This window comes from Colletotrichum aenigma, assembly GCF_013390185.1.
Source record: "Colletotrichum aenigma strain Cg56 chromosome Unknown KSG_Cg56_contig04, whole genome shotgun sequence".
Classification (NCBI taxonomy): Eukaryota; Fungi; Ascomycota; class Sordariomycetes; order Glomerellales; family Glomerellaceae; genus Colletotrichum; species Colletotrichum aenigma.
In genome coordinates, this window is record NW_023500910.1 from 460,655 (window position 1) to 483,914 (window position 23,260).

The following is a 23,260-nucleotide window of genomic DNA, read 5'->3' on the forward strand; positions in this document are numbered from 1 at the left end:
TTGAATCATGTCATGGTCTTCGGAACCATCTGGGGTTGTATTGAATACACCTCGGCAGATAAGGCATCATAATCTGGCATGCTCAGCCATGTTCTCTGCTGATCTCCGCCGCCAGTCTTCAAGATTGACCAGATCCAGGGGTAAATCGACCACTCTCGCCCTGAGGAACTCGCCTACACTCTTTGCAAACCCATCCAGGACACTGCTGCTACTAACACCGTCCTGAAGTATCCCTTTGACTACAAAATGCACCGCCCAGAGCCCTGGAAACTCACACCTTTCCACAACGTATTTGCCCTGCCAGTCATCGCCAAGAAGCTCGATGAACTTGGGTTTTGTCAAAAAGGCCTGAAGCCATGGCCAGGCCGACTTGTGCCGTACCCAGAACCCAATGTTCGCGTTGCCGCCCTTGTCCCCGCTACGGGCGAGGACCAAATCTCCCAGCGGCCTTTTGGACGTCTGTGATGAGGAGACCTTTGCCAATGGTGTTGGAGGATCGTAATCATGTTGACGAGGTATTGACCCACAGTCTGTCTCCTGTCTTGCTTCAACCGTGATGTTCTCCGGGCCCTTGACAAAACTGACGGACAAGGGGATCTTGGACTGTGGTATCAACGCGGGGAAGTACCGCACGAACGGCCGGGGCTCCATCGTCCGCCAGTCCATCCCCAGATGCAGCCCACAGTAGCCCTGTAAGCCGTTGTAGAACACGGCGCGTTTAAATTGCTCGAAAGCCTGCTTTCTATGAGACTGGGCGAACATACGGAACTGCACGGTCGCTGCTCTTTGTGACCGCGGATCTGTTGCTGCCGAACCGTACTTCTCGATGCTGAAGGTCGTAAAGTCTGACCGGTTGATCTGTCCCATGACTTGGCTCTTCAGCACTTCGAATTTGAAGTCGGTATCCAGGCCAGCCGCGTAAGCAGAGATCTCCGCCTGGTAACCACCCAGCAGACAGATGGCCAGCTTCGCTGTAGGGGGTGGTGGCAGTCCCTTGATTCCGGACAGCCGAATGCGCCCCTTCGATATTTGACTGAATTTCGCACCCTCAATGTCGGCGATGACATCCGGGTTCAGGTAGAATGGCCCCTGGATCTCATACAACAGCTGCGCTTTGCATGTATCAACGGACACAAGCCCGTTAGACCCCTCCGGCTTCGTGATGACCACCCCGCCGTCCGCCGCGATCTCCGCAATCGGGAAGCCAGCGTGGTGGAGGTTCGGAACCTCACGCTGACCGCAGTAGTTGCCGCCCGTCACATACGGGCCACACTCGATCAGGTGTCCGGCCATGAGGCTCGCCGCGAGCGCGTCGTACGCCGTCCCCTTCCACCCGTGCCACCACCTCGCGAGTCCCATCACCGGACTCGCATCCGTACACCGGCCGCACACGACGATGTCCGCTCCGGCCTCCAGCGCCCTCACGATGCCCGCGTACCCGGTGTACGCATTGGCAGCCAACAGCGCTTCCTCGCCGCCGGCACCTTCAGCCCGCGGATCAAACTCAACGCCGGGCTGGTCGAGATGCATGACTCGCCCGAACACGCCACGTTTGACCCCCTCCGTCACGTTATCGCCGCCGACCCAGGCCACCTTGACATCACCGATGCCAAGACTCCTGAAGTACGCGTCTGTCCGCTCGGCCAGCCCCCGAGGATTCAGCGCCCCTCCATCGTGAACGATCTTGATGCGCTTCTCGGCCACCAGGCGTGCCGCGTCGCCGCCGTGCCAGGCAAGCTGTTCAAGGAAGTTCGGCTCGAAGCCCAGCTCCGGACGCGTCTGCAGCTCGATGGCTTTCCAAGCGATGTTGAACTCGGCGAGGTAGTCGGCTGTGATTGCGTCGACGTTGCCGTACTTCGCGAGACGATAGATCTGGTCGATGCCGTCGTTGATGGCGCCCGAGCAGTTGCCGATGCGGATGGGACGTCGGGGTGCCATTGTGAACAGTGAGGAAGACGGTAAGTGTGGACGATGCTGCTCGCTGCTCCGCTCGGCGAAACAGCCCGTGGAGAGCGCCATTTCAAACACGATGATCGTTTACGAGAACGAGGCCATCACCAGACTGTTCGCCCACCAAAGCCGAGCCAGCAGGTGCCGAGGTTGCCGCCGACGCCGCCGCCGTCGCTCGAGCTGCCCGCCTTGACATTTACACCTTCGGCAAGGAACGAAACACACACAAGGATGACCGCCGGAACTTCTTATCCAATGCCTCGCCTGCGGAAGCTCCCCGATGCGACTAAAACTAATGATTCAGTGGTTTCAGGCGGAGAATCTTCGCTCCCCGCACGCCGAATGCTTCCCCTCCTGCTGGTAGTGGCATGTCTTGGGCGCCGTGACACATTCTCGACCGTTCTGCCGCTTCGTTTTGCCGCCAAGACGTTCCCTGTCCGTTCCCCTCCCCTCCCTCTCGAAGAGGAGAGTCCGCATTGACAGAAGAGCCGCGGGTGATGACAACCAGACGGCTGGATGCACGGCGACTCAGCAGGCGACGTTCGGACGGCGGTTGGAAATGCCTGCTTCTCGTTGAACCCATGCCGCATCGTACCGACAGATTTGCGGAAGAGACAAAACGAGTTCTCAGTCACGCTCTCTCTTCGTTATTCAGCAGGCTACTCAATGTCGAACTCGTTCATCCGACGATCCCGACTGTGACTGAACTCAAAGTGATGCACCGACCACCGCGAACATGAGGACGTACACTTCACAGTCTATCGATACACCACGCGACTTGAACCTCACGGAGCTGCTTCATACTACGGCTACATCAATACCGGAATCTCACATCATCGCTTCGGATAGCCTGACGAATCGTAGCATTACGCTTGGAGAACTTCGCGACCGCGCCGGGAGAATTGCGAAGGGGCTGAAGGATGGGTTGAATCCGCCGGATCAGGCTCGTTGGGCGATTGTACTTCCCAACAGCGTTGAGTTTCTGGAAATCTTCCATGCTATTTTATGGACCGGAGGTGTTGTGAGCCCGGTCAATCATGCACTCAAGTCGTCAGAGATCGGCCATGGTTTCGCGGTATCAAGGCCGCACTTCATCATTGCGTATGGTCCCATTACGCCGGCGATTCAGGATGCTGTCGCTGTTGCTACAAAGGAGCTGTCCACGCTAGGAGTGCAATGGGATAGTCCGACAATACTCTCGATTATCAAGCCGGCAAGGGGGGTAAAGCATGTTCCTGACGACTTCATTGCTTCATCGCGGCTCGCGATCCCTCACTGGCCGGACACATCAAAGCGGTTGGCATCAATACACCTCTCGTCCGGAACAACCGGAAAACCAAAAGGAGTTGAGCTTACACATCTCAACTTCGTTTCGAACGTACTCCAGCTCGTGGCGCTTGATAACAAGCACCAAATGTTCAACGTCTCGTCTCGGACAGTGGCCTTCACACCGTGGGCTCACATTGCTATGACGACAATGCCTCTATTTCTTGGGCCTTACACTGGCATGTTTCACCACGCAATGCCGCAGTACAATATCGACAAGTTCGGTCAACTGGTCGGCTCCAACCAAGCGACCTCCTTCCAGGGGGTGCCAAGTGTGGTACTCAGCCTCGCAAACTCGGACGTAACGGAGCGTTTTGACTTTTCAAAAGCGCAGATTATCAACATCGGTGGTGCTCCATTGAAACCAGAGCAGATCGATAGGCTTCTCAGACGAGCTCCATGGAAACTCATTCAAGCGTATGGGATGACAGAAGCCGCTGGCTATGTGGCCTACCAAGCCTTTGACGAGAAAGTCCCCGACGGCTCGACTGGAAGGCTACTGCCAGGTATCGAGGCGGCGCTCAAGAAGGAAGGAACAACTGAAGATGCACCGGAAGGTGGTCCCGGAGAGCTGTGGATCAGAGGACCCAATATCACTCATGGCTACGCGTTTAATCCAAAAGCCAACCAAGAAGCTTTCCGCATGGAGGGTTGGTACAATACAGGAGATGTATGCCGTTTCGATACGGAAGGAAGACTGTTCATCGTTGGACGTACAAAGGACTTGATCAAGTACAAAGGCTTCCAAGTCAGTCCATCGGAGCTAGAACAGATCGTCAACTCACATCCACTTGTCAAGGAAGCGGGTGTCGGGGCGTTATGGGATGAGACTCAGCTGACCGAAGTACCAACTGCGTGGGTTGTATTGAAGGACGGAGACATGATGAGAAGAGAAGAGATTCGTCGAAGACTTAGAGATATTCAGAAGGTCGTCAATAACCAGGTGAGCGGGTATAAGAAGCTTAGAGGTGGTGTATGGGCAGTTGAGAGACTCCCTAGAAATCCGACAGGCAAGATTCTGAGGAGGGATCTGGTTAAGATGACCGATGGAGAGTGTTCATTAGATGAGGGAAGACGATTCGTTGCGAAACTTTGAAGTCACATCAAAGCAAGGAGCAACCAACGGGTGGCAGCTAAGCAACGTCGAGGACCCAGGCCTCTTGTCTGCATTCCCAGAAGTATGTTGTAACAGCAACACTGAGGTAGCCATTACCTTTGTCTCAAGAATATTCGATTCAATGGTTCACAACTCTTCGGTTTAGATCATCGTCAAAACGCTAGAGCTGAGTGATATGTCAAATGCCGGTTATTTTTGAGCACCCATGGTACGTCGATCTTGTTCCTTGCAACAACCGGTCTCCACCGCACCCCTTTCTTGCCAACCCGGATAAACTCACGCAGGTGTGAGATGCTACGCGGGGACATCCAGGCACTGTCTATCTTAAGAATGCTACCATCCCGGTAGAAGATTAGCATTGTATGACATTGCATACAGAATTCGGATCCCCTAACCTACTACATTGAAAGCTGACCCTGGATCGACGCAACTATGAGTGAGAGGATCTTGATTGTTGCGATTGTCCTTCTGTCTAGCACAGAGGCCCGAGACGATGTGCGTATACTCCAAATCCTCTACCATCCAGATTTCAAGAACTGATATCTCCGGATCAGGCATTGCGTCAACTATCGTTCGGTGCCGAGCATGCGTTGACTAAGGAACCCGGTACATCGAAATACGCAATCTTCCTGTCACGGGACCCAGAGAAACAGAACACCATCTACGTCGTCGAGGAGTATCCGTCCAAGGCCGACTTTGACGCTCACATGGCACTTCCACACGTCCAGAAGTTAGTATCATGGATGAGCGCAACCAACCCGAGCCCACTTGCTGGCACCCCGAGCACGCACTTTCTGTCCCTTCCATCGGATGACTTCTTATTCTCGCGCGCAAAGGTGTCTGAGCACAAAGAGAAGGACCCTTGGGTTATCATTGCTGAGTTGGGCTACCATCCTGGAGGATTGGAAACATCGATACCATACTGGCAGGGTGTTGTGAATGAAGGACGAGAGAACGAGGGAGGAACTCTTGTCTACGGATTGGCCAGAGATTCCGAGGATAGGGAGAAGCTCTGGACTGTTGAGGTGTATGAGAGTGAGGCATATCTGAAGGATGTCCACGTCAAAAGCACAGCAATTGCGGAAAGCATCAAGAACACCAAGCACTTACGGACCGGCTTGATGTGGATGTTTCTGAAGTGGACAGACGGGTTTCTGCACAAAGACACATAGATGAGGGCATTATATTTGCTTCAGAATCCACCTCAATATCATCCCTAACGCCATCATCAAGTTTGCCTCTTGAATTGATCGTGATGTGGCAAACAGCTCGTAACGTGTAAGATGCCTATCCAGTATATATGAGTGGCTTCTCAAAGTTTTGATGATTGGACCCTTAGCGTCCACACACGCGAAATGACTGCCTATCACAAGTCCTGGAATCCATGTTCCTGGTGCCCTGGCTAGCAGCCTTTCATCACCCGGTTTGCTGGGTAGCTTCGGCAGCAAAGCGGGGTGCTGTGCGGCGGAGGGTTCACCTGCGGGGAAGTCCGCCTCCGTCTTGCATTTGACGGGTACTGAATCATTAGCGCCAACCTGTGGCAGGCAATGAGTGGATTGAAACCCCACTTGATAATGCTGTTGTTGACTTCCTCAGATGCTGGTCCAATTACGGGTGCTCTTCACACGGAGTTTACGGAGGAAACTGCAGGCGACACTTCATATCATAGCTCTTCACAAGTTGTTGTACGAATTGAAATATTAAAGAACAGTAGAAATTACTTTACAGACGAGATAACGAATTTCAAAATCGCTTTGCTTTTAAATCGTAGTACATTGCTTGCTTCTTGCTCACACAATCTTGTACAATGGCACCGAGTGCGACCACAAACAACACAAATGGCAATGGCCATGGTGTGAAGCGGCCCATCAGAGTCGCAGGCTGCTCTGGAGGTTTGTCTGATTCTTCCTCGTGGACAAACCTCAGCCGCTGACCCTATTGTCCGGCAGGCGTCTACGACCGTAAACGTGCCATCCATGACATGGCCAAGAATGAGGACGTCGATGTGATCACCGGCGACTGGATGTCCGAATGCAATATGACTCTTCGCGGATCTGATAAGCGCGACCGCCTCGCCCAAAAATCCATGTCATCTGGATCCACGGTGGTTGCCAAGGGCTACGAGCCATACTTTCTGGATGAGCTTGATCCCGCCATCCCCTGGCTGGCGAAACGCGGGGTCAAAATTGCTGTCAACGCCGGGGCGAGCGATGTCCATGGACTTGCTGAGGCGGTCAAGGGGCTCACCAAGAAGCATGGCGTTGAGCTGAAGGTCGGCGTTGTTGATGGCGATGATGTCACAGACGCTGTGTTGGACCTGTACAAGAAAGGTTGGGTTCACTGCCCAGGTCATATACTCACAATTGCGCTTTACTGACCATAAAATAGGCGAGAAGCTCCTGAATCTTCCCGCCAACAAACCTATTCAGGAGTGGGGATTCGATCCGATCTGTGCTCAGTGCTATCTCGGCGGAACGGGGATCGCAGAGTGCTTCAAGGCTGGTGCTGACATCGTCCTCTGTGGCCGCGTTGCTGATGCCTCTGTCACGGTTGGGGCTGCAATGTGGTGGCATGGCTGGACCCGCGATAATCTCCCCGAGCTGGCTGGCGCTTTGATGGTCGGGCACATTATTGAATGCAGCACATATGCCACGGGAGGATACTACTCAGGATTCAAAGACCTTGGTCTTAATGATACTGACATGGGATGTGAGTTGCTTAACATTCCCCACGAAGAACAGTATCCTGACGTAGGTACAGATCCTATCGCAGCCATCGACGAGAAAGGAGAGGCTGTCATTACGATGGAGGAGGGTAAGCATGGCTTTGTCACCACTGCCACCATTGCCAGTCAACTCCTCTACGAGATCCAAGGGCCACTCTACTACAACTCAGACGTGACAGCCTCCATCGAAGACATGCACCTGAAGCAGATTAGCAAGAACGCTGTTCATGTTTCCGGTGTCAAGGGTCTTCCGCCGCCTTCAACTACCAAAGGTGTGTCTTTCACGCTGATGACAAGTCGTAGCACATCTAATAAGAAGACAGTCGGTATCACTGCCAAGGGTGGATGGCAAGCTGAGTTCCATTTCTATCTCACCGGTCTCGACATCGAAGAAAAGGCTGCTATGGTCGAACGCCAGACAAAGGCCCTGATGGGCGATCATATCAAAAACTTTTCGTGTCTTCGCTTCATGGTCGCTGGGGCCGTGTCTTCAGACCCTCAGTCTCAGGAAGAAGCCACCGTCGACATGCGCATCTTCGCCCAGACCCGGGACCCTGACTTGCTCTCTGGGAACAACTTCGTTGACTCTGATCGTGGCTCGTTTGCACGATTCTGCATCGAGAACTTGCTCCAGGGCTACCCCGGAAGTACAATGGCCCCAGACATGAGGACCGCCATTGGAAGACCGTTCTTCGAGTACTGGGTCAGCTTGCTGCCACAAACATTCGTTCATGAGACTGCTCATTTGCCAGACGGAACGGTGGTAGACATTCCCGCGCCGACAAACGTGAGAGAGTATGAGCGGGAGCAGCCGAGCTATGACACGGCAAATGCTACTGATCTGAAAGAGTTCGGGGAGACCACACGAGGTCCGCTTGGCTGGGTTGTACTCGGCCGCTCTGGGGACAAGAGCTCTAATGCCAATCTTGGGCTCTTCGTTCGCCACGATGACGAGTGGGACTGGCTGCGGTCGTTGCTGAGCATTGCTAAACTGAGAGAGTTGTTAGGCAAGGATGACAAGGGACGGCAGGTTGACCGCTGCGAGTTCCCGAACATTCGTGCGGTGCATTTCCTTTTGAAGGATCACCTCGACCGAGGGTTCAACTCCACGAGTAGCTTCGACAGTTTAGGTAAGAACTTGTGCGAGTATATCCGGTCGAGACATGTGGACATTCCGAATAAGTTCTTGGAGAGAGGCAGAGTTTAGGTAGGGATGAATGATATCGTCCACACTTAGCTGCTCATCAGATTTCCAATTCGTACAGCCACTTTCTTTGAATTGACTCCGTAACTTAGCTTGCATGCTATTGTAGATTGCATGCGTCTTCTCAGCCTGCCGCGTCGTCATCTGTTACTTCTCAACCCCTGCTGCCAGTAAATCTGATGGGGGCAGTGCGGTGATTGATTGCACTGCCTACTGGGTTACGAAGGGCCAGACAGTGTCTTATTAATGCAATGTTGAAATTTCAGAGAAAACGATTCCTAAACCAGATGGGAGGCAGTGATCACTAACGTCACAACTCATGACGTGTTATGTCGCTTGAACAGCCATTATCCCCGATTGTCGGATTGAGACACACCAGCACCATTTGACAGAATCTTATCTTATCAATCTGCCGATGTTCCGGTTGATGCGCCCACATCCAACAGTTTCCATGTTTGAGCGAATCAGAGCAGGGCTGTCAAGCACTTTGAACCCCGTCGTCGTAAGCATCGAGTTGTTCTCATCCATAATTGGTTAGTGCCAATTAATGGCGAGCTCTTTGAGACCCGGAAACCTGCGCATCGGTCTCCGGTATTTTGAACACGCGTCTTCGGGGCTCCGCCAAGCCTAATCCGAACCCAGGCCGAGTCAGTCCATGTTCAATAAAACCATCGACACCGCCGTTTGTGTTGTCAATGTGACCGTGAACCCGTTTCCTCGAACCGCGACGACTTGACACGGACGAGCACGACATTTCCCTTCCAGCTACGACGCTGGACATTTGCCGAAATGAAGTCGATTCCTGATTCAATATTTCTCCTGCTTTCGCTATCCACGCTAGCACAATGCGACCCTGTCGAATTGCGACCCAGCGAGGAGTTCGCGCGGCGTCGGGGACCCCGGATCTTCAATGCAGTGCATGATTCCATGCGCCAGTGGGGCTCTTCGCTTCATCACAATGGCATGTCTTTCTTCCCAGCAACCGTCCCAGCCGGCGTGCTCCTTTACCACGGAAACAATAGCCCCAACTCGCCTTCAGAGCCGGACTGGTTGGCATATGAGATTGAACATGCGGAAGAGTTCGCACGTGGTCGTCCTAGCAGACCGCCGGGAGGAGGTCCCCCGGGCGGACCACCCGGTGGACGGCCGGGAGGAGGACCACCAAGAGGACCCCCGGGAGGCCCGCCTCCACCACCAGCTCATGAGGATGCAGACCAACAACATGTTCTTGGTGGGCGGAGAGAGAAGCGTGCTGAAGGCGAAGGAGGCTATTTGCACGTCTACCGAGCCTCTGAGGATCTCCACCTCCTCTACGTCGACGGCATGAGCGGTGGCAAGACGAGCATGGGAACGCTCGACTCACAAGACTACCTTTTGAGAGGCAGTAAAACCGACTCATGGGCAGACCCGGATTCAAGCAAAATAAGAGGCGGCGGGCCGATGGGAGAGCGTGAGCGTGCAGTTGAACTCTGCGACCTTGTGAAACCTTGGGGTCTACATGGCATCCTGCGCATGGAGGCTGGCTTTGAGATCATTATGTGCGACTTCACCAACGGCCTGGAGCAGGTTCAGGCCCAACGTCGCTCTAGCTCAAACCGGCGCAACGACCGTAACGGAGGTATCAACCGTCTTGAGACTCTGCGCGGCTGGGCAGAGAGATACCAGGGCATTGGCGCCTCACGAACGCTGATTGACCACTCATCCATGGTCTCTGCCTTCTTCTACCCCGTCAACCTGACCAACCCGAATGAGAGCCGACCTGATCTTCCGAGACTGTCGTACGTAACCGAGGCCGAGCTTGAGGTTATCAAAAACCACGTGCACGAGGCAATCGAGTCAAGCAAAGGAGTCAAGAGGTCTCCGGTTGATTGGCAGGGTATCTCCGACCTCATCGTCGGTCGATTCGCTGACAGGATCGAGTTTATGGCAAGCACTGACTCATCATCTGTCTTGCTGGAGGAAATCAACTTCATTCTGGATGTTTTCATCAACTACCCAGGAGACGACGGAAAGCCTGATCTTGCCGAGGCCGCGTCTCTCTGCAGAACATTCTATCTCCAGATCATGACCCCGTCTACGGAAGCCGACCGCCTCTTATACGCGTCGTTCAAGACTGTGACTTCAGAGATCTGCTCTACTCTCTTCGGAGTAAGAGAGAAGCTGTCCAGTTCATCTCAGATCAGCCGATCGGATGTCAAGGCGTCTACGGAAGCCATGCGGTCGCTGATGGATTTCCTAGGATGGAGTCGTTTCAAGCGATGCACGGGTTGCAGTCTGAATGAGGTGTGCTTCGTTCCCATGTGGCCGATGGGCAGCAAAGAGGATTACTACCACCCGAGCTGCAAGAACGGATCGAGCCTCCATGACGGAGAAAGCTACTGGAAGATGTGAAGAGGAAACTAAATATGCTGATTAGCAAGCGTGCATTCAAATGGAGTTTTTTATGTTCTATGCCCGACGGTGGAGCTATTGGATAGGTCCCTAGTGTAAACGCCGCAGCATTTCAGGTTGAAAACCGAGACACCTAATCATGTTGACTATCTCGGGCAGCCAATAAGTGATGCGTCGATGAAACCCAAAACAACTTGTACAAAGCCCTCCGGATTCTCTTCAGCTACATAGTGCCCACTCTCGGGAAGTTCTTTGACCTCTACCGTGCCGTCTTCATGTACCTCCTTGAACATGTCCGGCGCAGCAAACCTGTGTCGCCAGTTCCCTCCACTGAGTCCAAGTGACCTCACTTTGCACTTGCCGTGCTTCTTAATCCATGTCTGATTCTCGTCGGCATCCGTCAAAAACGCCCGATATACACCAAAAGCGCAACGGAGAGCACCGGGGCGGCTGTACATTGACGCGTAGTACTCCAGATCTGCCTGCGAGATTGCAGACCGGTTGTACGACACCTTGTCGAAGAAATGACTCAGATATATTTGCTCGCGACCAGAGACTAAGGCTTCAGGCAGGTCGGGAACAGAGTGAAAGAGAAAATGGAATTGCTGCACCCCGTGGATTATTCGATCCTCCTCATGAGCTTTGGTACCGGGAAGCGGGCACTCTCCCCATATGAGAGACGCTGTGCGCTCAGCGTGGCGAGTTGCGAAGGCGTAGGCGATCATGCCTCCTATGTCATGACCAACCATGTGCACCGGATCGGTGATGGAAAGTTGGTTCAGAAGAAGGACAATGTCATTTGCCATGGTCGTTTTCCTGAAGTCGCCATCAGGCTTTGATGACAGGCCGGCCCCACGGTAGTCGGGCACGACGACACGGTATCTGTGAGAAGCCTAAGGTAAATGATAAATGATCCGAGGAAAATAATGTTAGCTTACCCAGCAGATATGAGAGGCTTGATTACATGGCGGTACTGATACGAGGTCTGCGGGAAGCCATGGATGAGGACGATGACGCCCTTAGCCTGAGATATGGGCTTCTCATCGATGTAGGCTAGGCGCAATCCTTCCCCCAAAGCCTCTCCCAAAGATGCTATCTTATATTTGTATTCCATTCTGACGAAAACGATTCGCTATGTTGTCTGAATGTGTCCATTCCATCAACTTCTACGGTACGGGTAGCTTCCGATCTTTTATGCTGGAATTTGTGCTCTTGAAGCTACGGCCTCAGGGAAGTGACGTTCAACGTTGCGCATCGCATTTGTAATGCTGTGAGCACCCCGCACGATGACGTTGAATACGCCGGATGCTGGTAGTAAGACAACTGAAAAGGCAATTTTACTGGATACCTTGAGAATGCGATAACTGGCGGCGGTGGGATACCGAAGTTGTGGCGCGTTGATTGTCACTGTGTTCCAGCGGACAGCGCCTTGAGCGTCCCCGAGACATTGGATGGGCCGCAGGAAGAGGTCCGTCTCATCAGCAACAGGCCGACTTCTCCGACCATGTCACGCTCTCTGTCAACCAAACGCAATAACAGTTGTGTGAGGAGTGATCATCTCAAACAAACAATCAGCAGAGGTTCAAGTGGTATATTGTCTAGGTAGATGCAGATGAATTAGCAGCCGTTGGCCCCTAATGGCTCCATTTGCGCGCGAGTAATGGGGGATCTTTAAGCATAAAGCCACCCACCAAACGAGGAACGCAAGTGACACTACGCCTCAACCGTGCCGCTGTCTAGCCGCCGTTCTACCCGTTCTCTAGCGTCGGGGGGGTTTTGATGGTGGGCAGCCACCCCATCATTTCAGTGTCTGGACGCACAATGGACATACGAGTGACCAGATCGAGGGTTGTTCAAGAGACGGCGCTGTCTGATAATGACTGGTAGCAAAAGATGATGTGACTGGAATCTAGACCGCAAAATCAATCATTGGGCTACTCCGTCCGGACTGGCGGAACTGCTGCCGACAACGGGGATCATCATCCACTCCGTTCGCCGTCGGATCCAACCCTCCCAGTCCATTAGGCACCGAATTATGGCCCCTGGCAAGTCGCTTGGCCAGACCAAAACTGATACTGCTATTGAATCAGCCCTGCCAGTTGATCGCTGCCTGCGGGCGGCAATAGGCTTCCCTTTACACCAAAGATCCCATCCGCCATTCAGCTTGTGGGCTATCAGTTCTGACGCCACGGATAGCAAGCCTCGAAACCACGTGATTAAACATGGATCAGCTTCTCTATAGGGGACGAAGGATTCGTTGGGAATCAGCATGCAGAGGCCAGGCCTACTTGGCGGGCCATTGCCGCCATTCAGACCCCACGATCATGGTTCAGCGGCTCCTCTTTTTATTTGATTGTCAATCCTACAGCCGAGGCCAGAGGGTGGCACAGCGCCTGGCATCCCGGCCGATGAGACGCCTGAGCAGGAAGCCATTCGCGGGTTTCCGATCCATTGGAAATGGAGACCGGGTCAGCGCTTAACCAAACCAAGACATGAGCTGTACCAGGCCGTGCAATTTCCGAGCAAGGGACAGGATCCTTCAGCCCCCTAAGGCACTTGGCAGCATCAAATCGCACCCGTCCACGATGGCGAGCGCGCGCTGAGGTGCCTCCAAAGCATCCCAAAACTTTACCAAAGTCCCAAAGACGCGGATCCGCATTACGGATACCTCTTCATGGATCGCTCTGTTCACCGTTGCATTCTACCCGCCCCCGGAAGCGAGATAATCTTCTTTTTCTGCCGCCTGCCCCCTCTCTCGCACCTGAAGACCCCGAGATGATTTTAAACCTTTGCATTTCCCTTTCCTGGTCTGTGAGGACTGAACGGGTAACCGATTCGATTCTGGCCCCCCTTTGTCCAGATATGACACCCGCCGCCACCACCACATCATGACGACGCCAAACTCCAACGCGTATGCCCAAGAGCACTACAGCGGGCTCGAGGTGGACACCCGCCAGTCGCCCCTCAGCAGTGCGGGAGGATGGAACGCCGACGACTTGACCAAGTTCCGACTCGCCAACCAGAACCCGAGCAGTGCACCGCAGGTCCATAACCCCGATCTCCCGGAGGTGGCTCCGTACTATGGGCAGGACTACTCGATGCCGCAGGCCGTTGACGCGGCACACGGCAACGGCCACGGCAACGGCACGGGATATGGACAGACGTACTACGCGCCGAAAGAGAACCCCGATTCACCAGAAGTGACCGAGATCCACGAGGAGAAGAGGCCGAAATTAATATGCGGGATGAAGAGGAAGATGTTTTGGATCGTCCTGGCGATTGCAGCTGTTGTTGTGATCGCTGCCGGTGTCGGCGGAGGCGTCGCCGGATCGGCAGCTGCTGCGAATAGCTCTCAATCAGACAGCTCCTCGAGCGGATCGGGCAGCGGAAGTGGAAGTGGAAGTGGAAGTGGAAGTGGGAGCGGAAGCGGAAGCGGTGATAGCAGTGGTGGAAGCGGAGGCAGTGGAGACACGAACAATTCGACAGATACAGGAGTGATTCTCCCTGCGACAAATATCGGATCATTGAATTTCACGGATCAGTACGGATGGGAGAACTCGATGGTCTTCTTTCAGCTGAGGAACAAGAAGGTCTGGCAGTCTTACTGGAATGCGTCAACAAATGTCTGGACCTCGGCCGATGCCAAGGTACTGGACACCGTGAAGGAAGGCACACCAATCTCCAACAGTCTGTTATGGCACAGCAAGACGGTAAGACAAATCTCATCGTATTAGCCGCTGGACTTGACTAATCCTTTTTAAAACAGTCCCGCGACGCCCGTATCTACTACCTTGACGAAGACAACAAAGTCATGGGCCAGATCAATGGGAACCCCGCCTACGGGGCAACCTGGGACCAGTCTGGCGTCTCTGACACATACACTGCGGCGAGCACATCGCAACTCTTGTCCAATGGCCAATATACCAATGACTCATACCTTGACAACCTGGTGATCTACCAAGACTCCGGCAGCGTCATCCGCGTCATTCGTCGAATCGGCAGCGGAGCCACTGACTGGCAGGTCAATGGTATCGATACCGGATTCGGCACCCCGGCCTTGGGTACTTCAATGTCTCTCATCCCCATCCAGACGATCGAGACGAACAAGACTATGAGACTTTTTTACATCTCCACAGCAGGCGCAATCATCGGCCTGACAGTGTTCAGCAACAACAACACCTGGATTGGAGAGACGCTGCCCACGACCGTCGCCACAAACTCGTCCCTCGCAGCGTTCTCATATGGCTATGACACTGACCTCACTATGCATATTTTGGCGACACAAGAAGGCAAGGCGCCAATTCTGACGACGTACTCTGGCGGCGAGTGGACGAACCAGGGCGAAATTGCGGCCATGTCTGGGGACGATATCCCGACTAAGATCGCAGCCAACCTCGCGGGCCGGGTTTACGGCGTCGTAGAAAGGAACGCGACGAAGGTGGAGATTGTGGGATGGAAGTGGACAAACGGCACGACGTACGAAAAGATTGGCGTGGTCGACGTTAGCACATAACAGACGTAGAGGAAGTTGAGAAGATTGACGCGATTATGATTCCCACCTGGGCCATCTATTTCTCTTGTATGGGGGCCCCTTGATACCTAATACTATACATGATTAATTATCAAGCACATCCAGGACTCGTGCTCGTCCAGTTCGTGAGTTGTGGCTGAGCCTGCGGCCAAGACTGTCCCCACGTAGTATCGAAAGCCATCCAGTTGGTGTCGAAGTAGTTGAGTTCGAAAATTTGCGGTTGAGGCTGCCAATGGGGCTGCTTGGCAACACAGTAGCCGCTGTTCTTATGCTGTGGAGAAGTAAGTCGGGCTGATCAGAAGGGTTGATGAATGGCCAACCTTACCAAGTCGAGGTCAGTCTTATGAGAAAATGTCACTCCACAGCCACAGTCGAGTGACGATAGGTAGTGTTTCGTTGGTTCCTGGCCTTCAACCTTGACCTGCGTGTTGGTATTCTGCTCAGGCGGGGGCGGGTCGGCCGGGGCCGGGGCGGCTCGCGCGGCAGCACGGGCAGCTGAACGAGCTGCGGCGGCGGCTACGCGAGCGTTGTGTTCAGCTTTAATCTTCTTGGCGAATCGTGGGACAGGATTACGGCAACGGTCCTCGTATATGTGCTTCATAGACATAAGCATTGGGTGAGAAATTTGGGTGGACGGAGTACTCACGCGGTGCATGCTACCTATCTTGGTAAACGACTTGAAGCAACCAGGGCAGATGGCCTCGATCATCTTAGGCCCACGAGGGAGAATGAAAGTCATTTTGGGTGAAGCAGCCGGACTACTCGAACAAAACTGCAAATGGGACGCTGAAAGTTTGAGAGAAGGGCTGGCAGTGAGGTGAAGTGAAGTATAGTTGGGTGGATGGACTCTCGGGGAGAAGGGTAAGAAGAGCATGTTCTTGTATTCTCGTCACATCGCGGCATCACACCAGGTGGAACCGAACGAATCATCACCTCTACGGCCGAACCAACAACCTGATATCACCTCTCATGTCTGCCCATTCTGCCCTTCCCACCTTTCTGGATACGGTCACAAAGCACATGGGCCGGGGCTCCTCCCAGCCCTGTTGGTAGTTCGCCACAGAGAAGACGACATTTCCTTGTCTTCACAGGATCGACTGTTCACCATCATGACTTTGCGAGGACCCCCATAGGTTTCATCTTGGGTAATCAAGAAGAAACTCGCCCTCAAAGAGGGGGGTGGGAATGCGAAGAGACGTGGGGTTTAACTCCGTGAAACACGGGTGGATGACATATTCCAAGATTCGCTAACGAGGTTGGGTTCAAAGGGAGAAGGCGAGACAACCTCAATCTGAACCAACCATGTTGGATGTCGAGTGAGGGGATCCGAGGGAATTATCACCCATGTTGGGGTTCTGATCGACGGCCGCTCGCATTTCAGTACGCGGAGCAAGGCAACGTTGATTGCGTGCCTAAGATTGCAGTGACGGGCTCCGGAGAGAGTCCGAGGTGGGATGGGTAGCCTGATGCATGAGTTGGTGCGGTTAGCCACGATACCTAATCTTGGTGGGAGCTTTTTCCTCAAAAGGGATCTCGGTGGGCGTCAGCATACAACCGCGGTAAATATTCCCTGTAAGTGAGAGAGAGGAGAGGGAAGCTCGCACTCTTGACCGGTTCAAATTCGGCATTGGCCCCCAAGACCTCGTCTCCTCGTCGAATCACTGCGAATCTAAGTAACTTGCAGAACCACTTGAGAGAAGGCTGCGCGGTAACCAGAAGCCAACGAAAGTGTCTGGCCTATGTCAAGGTCAAGGTGCGGACGGGGCACAGCCTGGCTTCTGCGAACTCCTGCATGTTGGTTAAATATATCACAGACCCCATGTCAGTCGTCGCCTCACTCGAACAGCAGTCTTTGACTCGAGTGCCTCGATTGACCTGCAGACAAGGGATACGAAGGCTGAGCGTGGGGAAACTGCAGACCCTGGCAACAATCGTGGCCAAGCAGACCCCCATGGCCCTGAAATAGTTCTACTTCTCATGGGGTACCAAACGATCGGGTTGCTGCGTCCAATAAGACTTGGTTTTTGACTTACACCTAGGTTCCAACAACCAACAACGTGCATATCACCGCGCCAAAGGCTACCAACAAACAACAGACCTCACCAAATCTTCACCAGAGGCGCACTCCCTTGAATCGATCCTCCGTATCTCCGCTGTGGCGTGCTCGTCTTTCCGGGGGTCTAGGATGCCCCCCTACCGCAAATCCCGTCGAGGTTTCTTCTCATTCGCACTTCAAAAAGTCGCAAATATCCTCTAAGCCAGTCATGGCTCTGAACATAGTTTGCTGCAGGATGCAAACAACGACCGCTGTGTAACTTTCCAGCCATCTTTGATTCAACCATGTCTCTCGGGTCGCTGACCACCATCTTTTCCCCAGCGCCGACCTGCATCAGCCCACATCAGTACTGGCTTGAAGAACGGGACGGCCAGTCTTATGTGCAGCAAGGCCCGCCATTCACGCAGGCGCCGGAATGCTTCCCGTCTGGGTTCACACCTGTTCCTGCATCGTACTACTCGCCTGGGGTTTGTCCCTCCCGCTACACCGCGGCCTGTCTAGCCACACTCTCCGGAGATGGGGTTAAGATCAAGCAGAATATCTGCTGTCCAAAGTAAGCATCTTTTATATGTCTGTTATGTTTTGGTTTGATTGTAACAATCTGGTTCAGTTACTAATGGATGCAACAAGTGTTGGCAAGTATTTTTGTCCCTCTGAAAGTGCCACGGAATACAATGGACAGCCATGGCTTTCAACGTTTGGCTGTTGGTCGGGCATTACCTCTGCAGCTACCGTTGCGGTTACACAGTCTCAGTCGCAAAGCAGCATCATCACAACTTTGGTTCTTTCGACAGGGATAATCGGTGCATATGCTGTCAATGTTCGTTCTGGAAATATTAATGACGGACTACCACGAGAAATAGTAGGTGAATTTCAGGTTTTTGTTCATTTGCAGGAGGGCCCGCGGCTAAAATGAAGCCTTAGGGGGCTTTCTCTCGACACCAACCAATCATAACGGCTCCCACGATCTCTAAAGCACAAGCTTGGGACCAAGGAAGGATAGCCGCTGGCACTGCGGCAGGTATCGGGGTCGGAGCCGGAATTGGAGTTATCTTGTTAGCGGCTGGCACTTTCTTTCTTATGCGCAGGCTACGGGCAAGGCACCAGACGCCGAAACAACATTGCGTGGATACGGGTGATCCTCCAGTGTTTTTCACATGGAAAAGCCTGGAGCTTAGAAGGCTTGAGGTCCATGGGAATCAACCTATGCGTGCTACAATGGAGTTACCCAGCACGCATGGGCAGCGACCGAAAGCGCCCATGGATGCTTTTCTGAGAGATAACGCCGCGGCCCCAGACTCTCCCACGATACCTCCAAGCCTATTGCGAGGACTCCAGGGAGTCAATGTTTTGTAGTGGACAGGATCGGTAAAAACCAACAATATTATCCAGTTCTTACCAAGAATCTCTGTCCAGTTCAGCCCATCAGGCAATCGAACCCTGATATGCACTGATGGTTGCGTCCCGTCTACAACGGATGGATGCCGAATGAGCATTTAGATCCCTGTAACCCATTTCCCTACAACAGCTTCTGGAACGTAGTAAAAGAGCACTCTGAGCCAATGAATTTTAGAAGACTCAAGTGCCAAGCCTGACCGCAATCCTGGACCTTTGACTGTCAAAGACCTAGGATCTACCGAGATGAATAGACAAGGCGTCTCGTGATTTGCCCATTGCAAACCTAATTCGTCAAGGATTGCAAGATCTCCCTGAAAGAGCCTAGTCTGATGATTCAGCAACCGCCATCGAGATGATGACATGAATCTGTATGCATCCACACTCTATTACACGATCCGAACTTTGCGAAACTGTAAAATTTCCCTACCGGCAGCAGCTACCTGCACATTGAGCTGCTCCGGTGCCGGACCCATTGGCCGAGCGCCGAAAGTCAGATGGTGAGCTTTACAAAAACCTTGAAAATAGGGAAACCAGAAAAACGGGCATCTGATTCTGCATACATCCATTCGACTTATATAGGCAAAAGTTGATGCGAGCTGTTCGGACTTTGTGCCCAAACAAATCTGCGAGAACTCTGAACCAATGTGCCGCCAAAATTGCTATTCTAGTCATTTCGTGGTTGGCCGTTAAGCTGAACCGGCAGTGATGAGTGCCATCACCGTTTCGAGACTCAGCGTCAGAAGCACGGACGAACCTGAGGGATGTCCGGCTACCAAAGTCTAACAATTTCTCAACATCCGGCATGCGTAGTGTCTCGTTTCCGTTAACTGACATGAAGTCTGTGCTGGGTACAGACTTCCGGAGCACGATAAGCTTCCCTAGTGTGCAGACTCACGGACGGACGTGGCAGAATATGCACAAAGGCTGTTATCGGCTGAGGCGCGTTGGCAGTACTCCGCTGACTGGACCAAGGCCGGGCTGAGATGTTAAACTCTCCATCGCAGTTGCTTATGTCGCAGTTTTGTGAAAAAGACATGCCGGGCTCTTGAGGTGCATTCTGTTGTCTCCCTGGCTTGTGATTGATCCTTTCTCATTGAGCTCGGGATACATATACAACACCTCCAAGATGCCGAATCCAGAAGATCACGATCTGGAGATTGAGGACCGACCGAAGCGCAATTCAAGAATGATTGAAGAGTTCCAGAAATTTGACGAGATTGGAACGAGCATCGGCGTGATCGAGCAGCCGGGATGGTCGAGAACCGACTCGCTAAAGAGTGAGCATGATGGATCGTCGGTTGAGAAGAGGGTCTTCGACCGGAAGCTACTCTACAAGCTCGACTGGCACTTGATTATCGCCATGTTCTTCCTCAACTTTCTCTCTCTGATGGGTCGGACCAATATCGGCGCAGCCCTCATTCGACAGTTACCACAGGATCTAAAGCTGGATGCGATGAAGGTCTTCGTCGTTCTGACCATGCCAGCGGCGCCACTGATCCTCTTTGAAGTTCCAAGCAATCTTCTCATGCGATGGCTGGATCGCAAAATCAACTTCTCATACATGTGGTACATGTGTCTTTTGGACTTGCTCCTTGGTCAGTCAGAGTCTCGTTCCCCTGTTTATTGCCGTTTCTAACTACGTCGAAGGTGTCATTACGATCGCGCAAGGCTTTGTCAAGAACTACGATCAGATCATAGTCACGCGATTCTTCGTCGGTGTGTTTGACGCAGGACTCATTCCCGGATGCGTCTTCATCTGCTCGCTCTACTATCCAGCTAAGCACCTGCAATGGCGGCTTGGTTTGATCACCGTAGCAAACATATGTTCGAGCATTGTGGGTAACTTTCTCGCGTACGCGATCGCCAACATCAAGACGACGAACAACTTCAATGGGTGGAGATGGTCAGTAGTGTGTCCATATCATCATCAGATCTCCTTGCTCATTCAATTAGGATCTTCATCATCGAAGGAAGCTTCACAGGCGCGGCCGCTTTACTCTGTGCTTTCGCGAATGTCGGACCGCCTCACAAGGCCAAGTTCCTCACGGAGGAAGAGAAAAGAATCATCGAGGCATCGGTCGAAACCCGCACCACTCAGATCGGCATATGGGCTGAGTGGAAGATGTTCTTCCTGAATCCACTCAACTACTGCTGGGCAACGCTTTATTGCTTCACCACTACCACCGCGTACTCGGTCTCAATCTTCTCGCCATCCTTTGTCAAGTCGTTTCATCCCGAACTTAGCGCCGCCGACATTCAGGCACAAATCGTTCCCATCTTCGTTGTCGCGGCTGTTGCGTGTCTTGCCACTGCTTTTGCGGCTGATCGACTCAACCACCGGTCAGCTTTCGGCCTCGTCGGGTTCGTATTCACGATCATTGGCTACGCGGTCTTGCGCAAGGCACAGCACGAGAGTTCGAGTGTTACCATGATGGCTCTCTACTTCATCGCCTTTGGTACCTTCATCACACTCCCTATGATCTGGATCTTGACCATGCAAAACCTACAAACACCGTTTCAACGCGCTATCGGAAGTGGCTTCGTAGTGGGAGTGGGTAATACGTCGAGCTACATCTCTGCATGGATCTTCAAGACGAGCGATGGACCGTACTACGAGAGAGGGATGACGATCAGCATGATTTTGGTTATCGTTGCATTCTGCATTTTATCCGTGACGTGGGTGTTCATTGTCGCCCACAACAAGAGACTGGACATGAAGCAGCACATTAACAGCAACTTTTCAGCTAGGAAAGCTAATAGTGAGTGGAGGTATAAGGTATAAAGGGGACGTTTTAGTCTCTCTGATACGACACTTTCGCGTCTCTACATTTGTAATTAGATTTAAATGGACCTCAATGGCCTTATTGACTCACGCCTTTGGCCTTTCCAATAGGAACCTAAAGAAGTATAGTATTAGTATCGACCAGATGGTTTGACCAGCATACCTTACAATGCGAAGAACACGGGGCAGCGAAACAGATAGTGCACAGTGCTTCTTCAAGTCTGAACAGCTGGTACATGGATGGCAGAACTAAAGGGGATAGGTTCCAAGGACGCTCCTCATCCTCTGGGTGAGGGTATATATTCTGGGATCTGCATTGAAAAGTCCAGGCATGGACAATTCGACACTTTGTGAGCATAATACGGCTAGACTTACAGCACACACTTGCCATGGTAGCTCGTATCTCATCTAGCTGGCCAGAGTTACGACACGAAACTACCGTCACCACGAAAACTGAGTACAAACACATCAAATGAAGTAGCACAACCTGGAAACAATATTTTTGTGCTATGGTATGTTATCTAAACACGATCTAGCCCATACTATGTGACTTGACATCCAGAACAAGAACCACACGTTGCCCTCATCTACCACTGGCGAGGCCTGTAGACATCTGGATAAAGCACTTACTTGCTGCCATCAGCTCCAGCAGCAACACAGGCACTCGCAAAGCCGTCGCCATCAAGTTGCTTGCTCGGAGAGTTGCAGACACGGTGCCCGTCGTTGTCGCCGAGCGTACAGTCCGAACAGAAAGTAGGGCATACTTTGTTGGTAACGTCGTCGTTCTGAATCTTCCGTCAGCATATCACGTATAGAGAAAATCGACCTGTGGATGGCCTACAGGGAACGAAAAGATGAACTGTCCAGAGCCACTGGCGTTGGTGCAATAGAGTTGAGTGTGCTTCTTAGCGGCAACGCTAGATAGTGTTGATTAGCTACGTGCAGCAATGGAGAAAGCTGGTAAACAGTTTTATGAGAAATAGCAGGAGGTTTGGGAGCAAAGCTTGTGCTAGTGATGATGATCGAGGAAGCGGTTGCTTACCTTGTAGCAGCTGCGAGGAAAAGAACGGCGAAAGTGGTAGAGAACTGCATCTTTGTTTGAGTTTCTTTGAAGCGACTGGTGGAATAAAATGATTGAAGAAGCTGGCTGAAGCGATTGGTTGGGATGTGAGCGGCCGTTGATGGTTCAAGAGAGCTCTAGAGAAGGGCATTCTCAGCTCTTAAATACCGGTCGTGCTGTTCGAACATTATTGGGCTGTTGGATTGTAATATTTGGGAACTGACGGCACATGAGTGTGCGGTAAGGCTGAATATCGAGGAACGCTGGCATTTCGTGGAAGAATTGGCATGACAGGCGTGAGGAGCGAAAGCGAGAGCGACAGACGGAGCCACAATCGACGGCTGCCGTTGGGGCTGGTTCAGTCCCACCCGCATCACGGCCACTATGGTTTCAAATACTGGGGATCACACCGAATCTCTTGCTACGTGACTCGCATGGCGTCCACCGCACATTCTTTAGTCCCAAGGCCGACCGGTAAAGATGTGTTGTATCTCACAATTGTACGGTTGATTTTCCTTGTAAAGTGGCGGGCATTCGGACTTAGCAGCTGACACCCGAGCTCAATCAATCAATTTCACACCTTCACGGTGTTTTGCAGCTCAGCCGCTCTGAGGAGAACGCATAGGCCGATTTTTCTGCTTCTTCTTCCTCCGGATGCGAAGCCGGTTGCGAAGAGACGTATGGGCCTACCGGTGGATTCATCGGAGTTCATCAAGACTC

The 23,260-nt window shown here is 52.6% G+C and overlaps 9 protein-coding genes across 9 annotated transcripts; 5 read left to right on the plus strand and 4 right to left on the minus strand.

Moving 5' to 3' along the window:
- Positions 1 to 66: 66 nt before the first annotated feature.
- Positions 67 to 1,938, minus strand: CGCA056_v005986 (uncharacterized protein; the record flags this gene model as incomplete). The annotated part of the gene is made up of 1 exon (XM_037321237.1): positions 67 to 1,938. The coding sequence occupies one exon, from the start codon at positions 1,936 to 1,938 to the stop codon at positions 67 to 69; it is 1,872 nt and encodes a 623-aa protein (XP_037180427.1).
- A 748-nt stretch (positions 1,939 to 2,686) lies between these two features.
- Positions 2,687 to 4,372, plus strand: 4CLL7-1 (4-coumarate--CoA ligase-like 7; the record flags this gene model as incomplete). Its single annotated transcript, XM_037321238.1, has 1 exon — positions 2,687 to 4,372. One exon carries the CDS (start codon positions 2,687 to 2,689, stop codon positions 4,370 to 4,372), a length of 1,686 nt encoding a protein of 561 aa, XP_037179729.1.
- A 1,828-nt stretch (positions 4,373 to 6,200) lies between these two features.
- CGCA056_v005988 (uncharacterized protein) lies at positions 6,201 to 8,325 on the plus strand (the record flags this gene model as incomplete). The annotated part of the gene is made up of 5 exons (XM_037321239.1): positions 6,201 to 6,285; positions 6,343 to 6,723; positions 6,782 to 7,102; positions 7,154 to 7,390; positions 7,442 to 8,325. 5 exons carry the CDS (start codon positions 6,201 to 6,203, stop codon positions 8,323 to 8,325), a joined length of 1,908 nt encoding a protein of 635 aa, XP_037179546.1.
- A 786-nt stretch (positions 8,326 to 9,111) lies between these two features.
- CGCA056_v005989 (Uncharacterized protein) lies at positions 9,112 to 10,713 on the plus strand (the record flags this gene model as incomplete). Its single annotated transcript, XM_037321240.1, has 1 exon — positions 9,112 to 10,713. One exon carries the CDS (start codon positions 9,112 to 9,114, stop codon positions 10,711 to 10,713), a length of 1,602 nt encoding a protein of 533 aa, XP_037179545.1.
- A 146-nt stretch (positions 10,714 to 10,859) lies between these two features.
- On the minus strand, positions 10,860 to 11,827 carry HYES (Soluble epoxide hydrolase; the record flags this gene model as incomplete). Its single annotated transcript, XM_037321241.1, has 2 exons — positions 10,860 to 11,595; positions 11,652 to 11,827. The coding sequence occupies 2 exons, from the start codon at positions 11,825 to 11,827 to the stop codon at positions 10,860 to 10,862; spliced, it is 912 nt and encodes a 303-aa protein (XP_037178834.1).
- Positions 11,828 to 13,601: 1,774 nt separating this feature from the next.
- Positions 13,602 to 15,226, plus strand: CGCA056_v005991 (uncharacterized protein; the record flags this gene model as incomplete). Its single annotated transcript, XM_037321242.1, has 2 exons — positions 13,602 to 14,423; positions 14,480 to 15,226. 2 exons carry the CDS (start codon positions 13,602 to 13,604, stop codon positions 15,224 to 15,226), a joined length of 1,569 nt encoding a protein of 522 aa, XP_037178835.1.
- A 109-nt stretch (positions 15,227 to 15,335) lies between these two features.
- On the minus strand, positions 15,336 to 15,983 carry CGCA056_v005992 (uncharacterized protein; the record flags this gene model as incomplete). Its single annotated transcript, XM_037321243.1, has 3 exons — positions 15,336 to 15,515; positions 15,570 to 15,839; positions 15,891 to 15,983. The coding sequence occupies 3 exons, from the start codon at positions 15,981 to 15,983 to the stop codon at positions 15,336 to 15,338; spliced, it is 543 nt and encodes a 180-aa protein (XP_037178832.1).
- A 3,841-nt stretch (positions 15,984 to 19,824) lies between these two features.
- Positions 19,825 to 21,480, plus strand: CGCA056_v005993 (putative transporter; the record flags this gene model as incomplete). The annotated part of the gene is made up of 3 exons (XM_037321244.1): positions 19,825 to 20,293; positions 20,346 to 20,601; positions 20,652 to 21,480. The coding sequence occupies 3 exons, from the start codon at positions 19,825 to 19,827 to the stop codon at positions 21,478 to 21,480; spliced, it is 1,554 nt and encodes a 517-aa protein (XP_037178833.1).
- Positions 21,481 to 22,106: 626 nt separating this feature from the next.
- On the minus strand, positions 22,107 to 22,572 carry CGCA056_v005994 (uncharacterized protein; the record flags this gene model as incomplete). Its single annotated transcript, XM_037321245.1, has 3 exons — positions 22,107 to 22,265; positions 22,322 to 22,397; positions 22,523 to 22,572. 3 exons carry the CDS (start codon positions 22,570 to 22,572, stop codon positions 22,107 to 22,109), a joined length of 285 nt encoding a protein of 94 aa, XP_037178838.1.
- Positions 22,573 to 23,260: the final 688 nt, after the last annotated feature.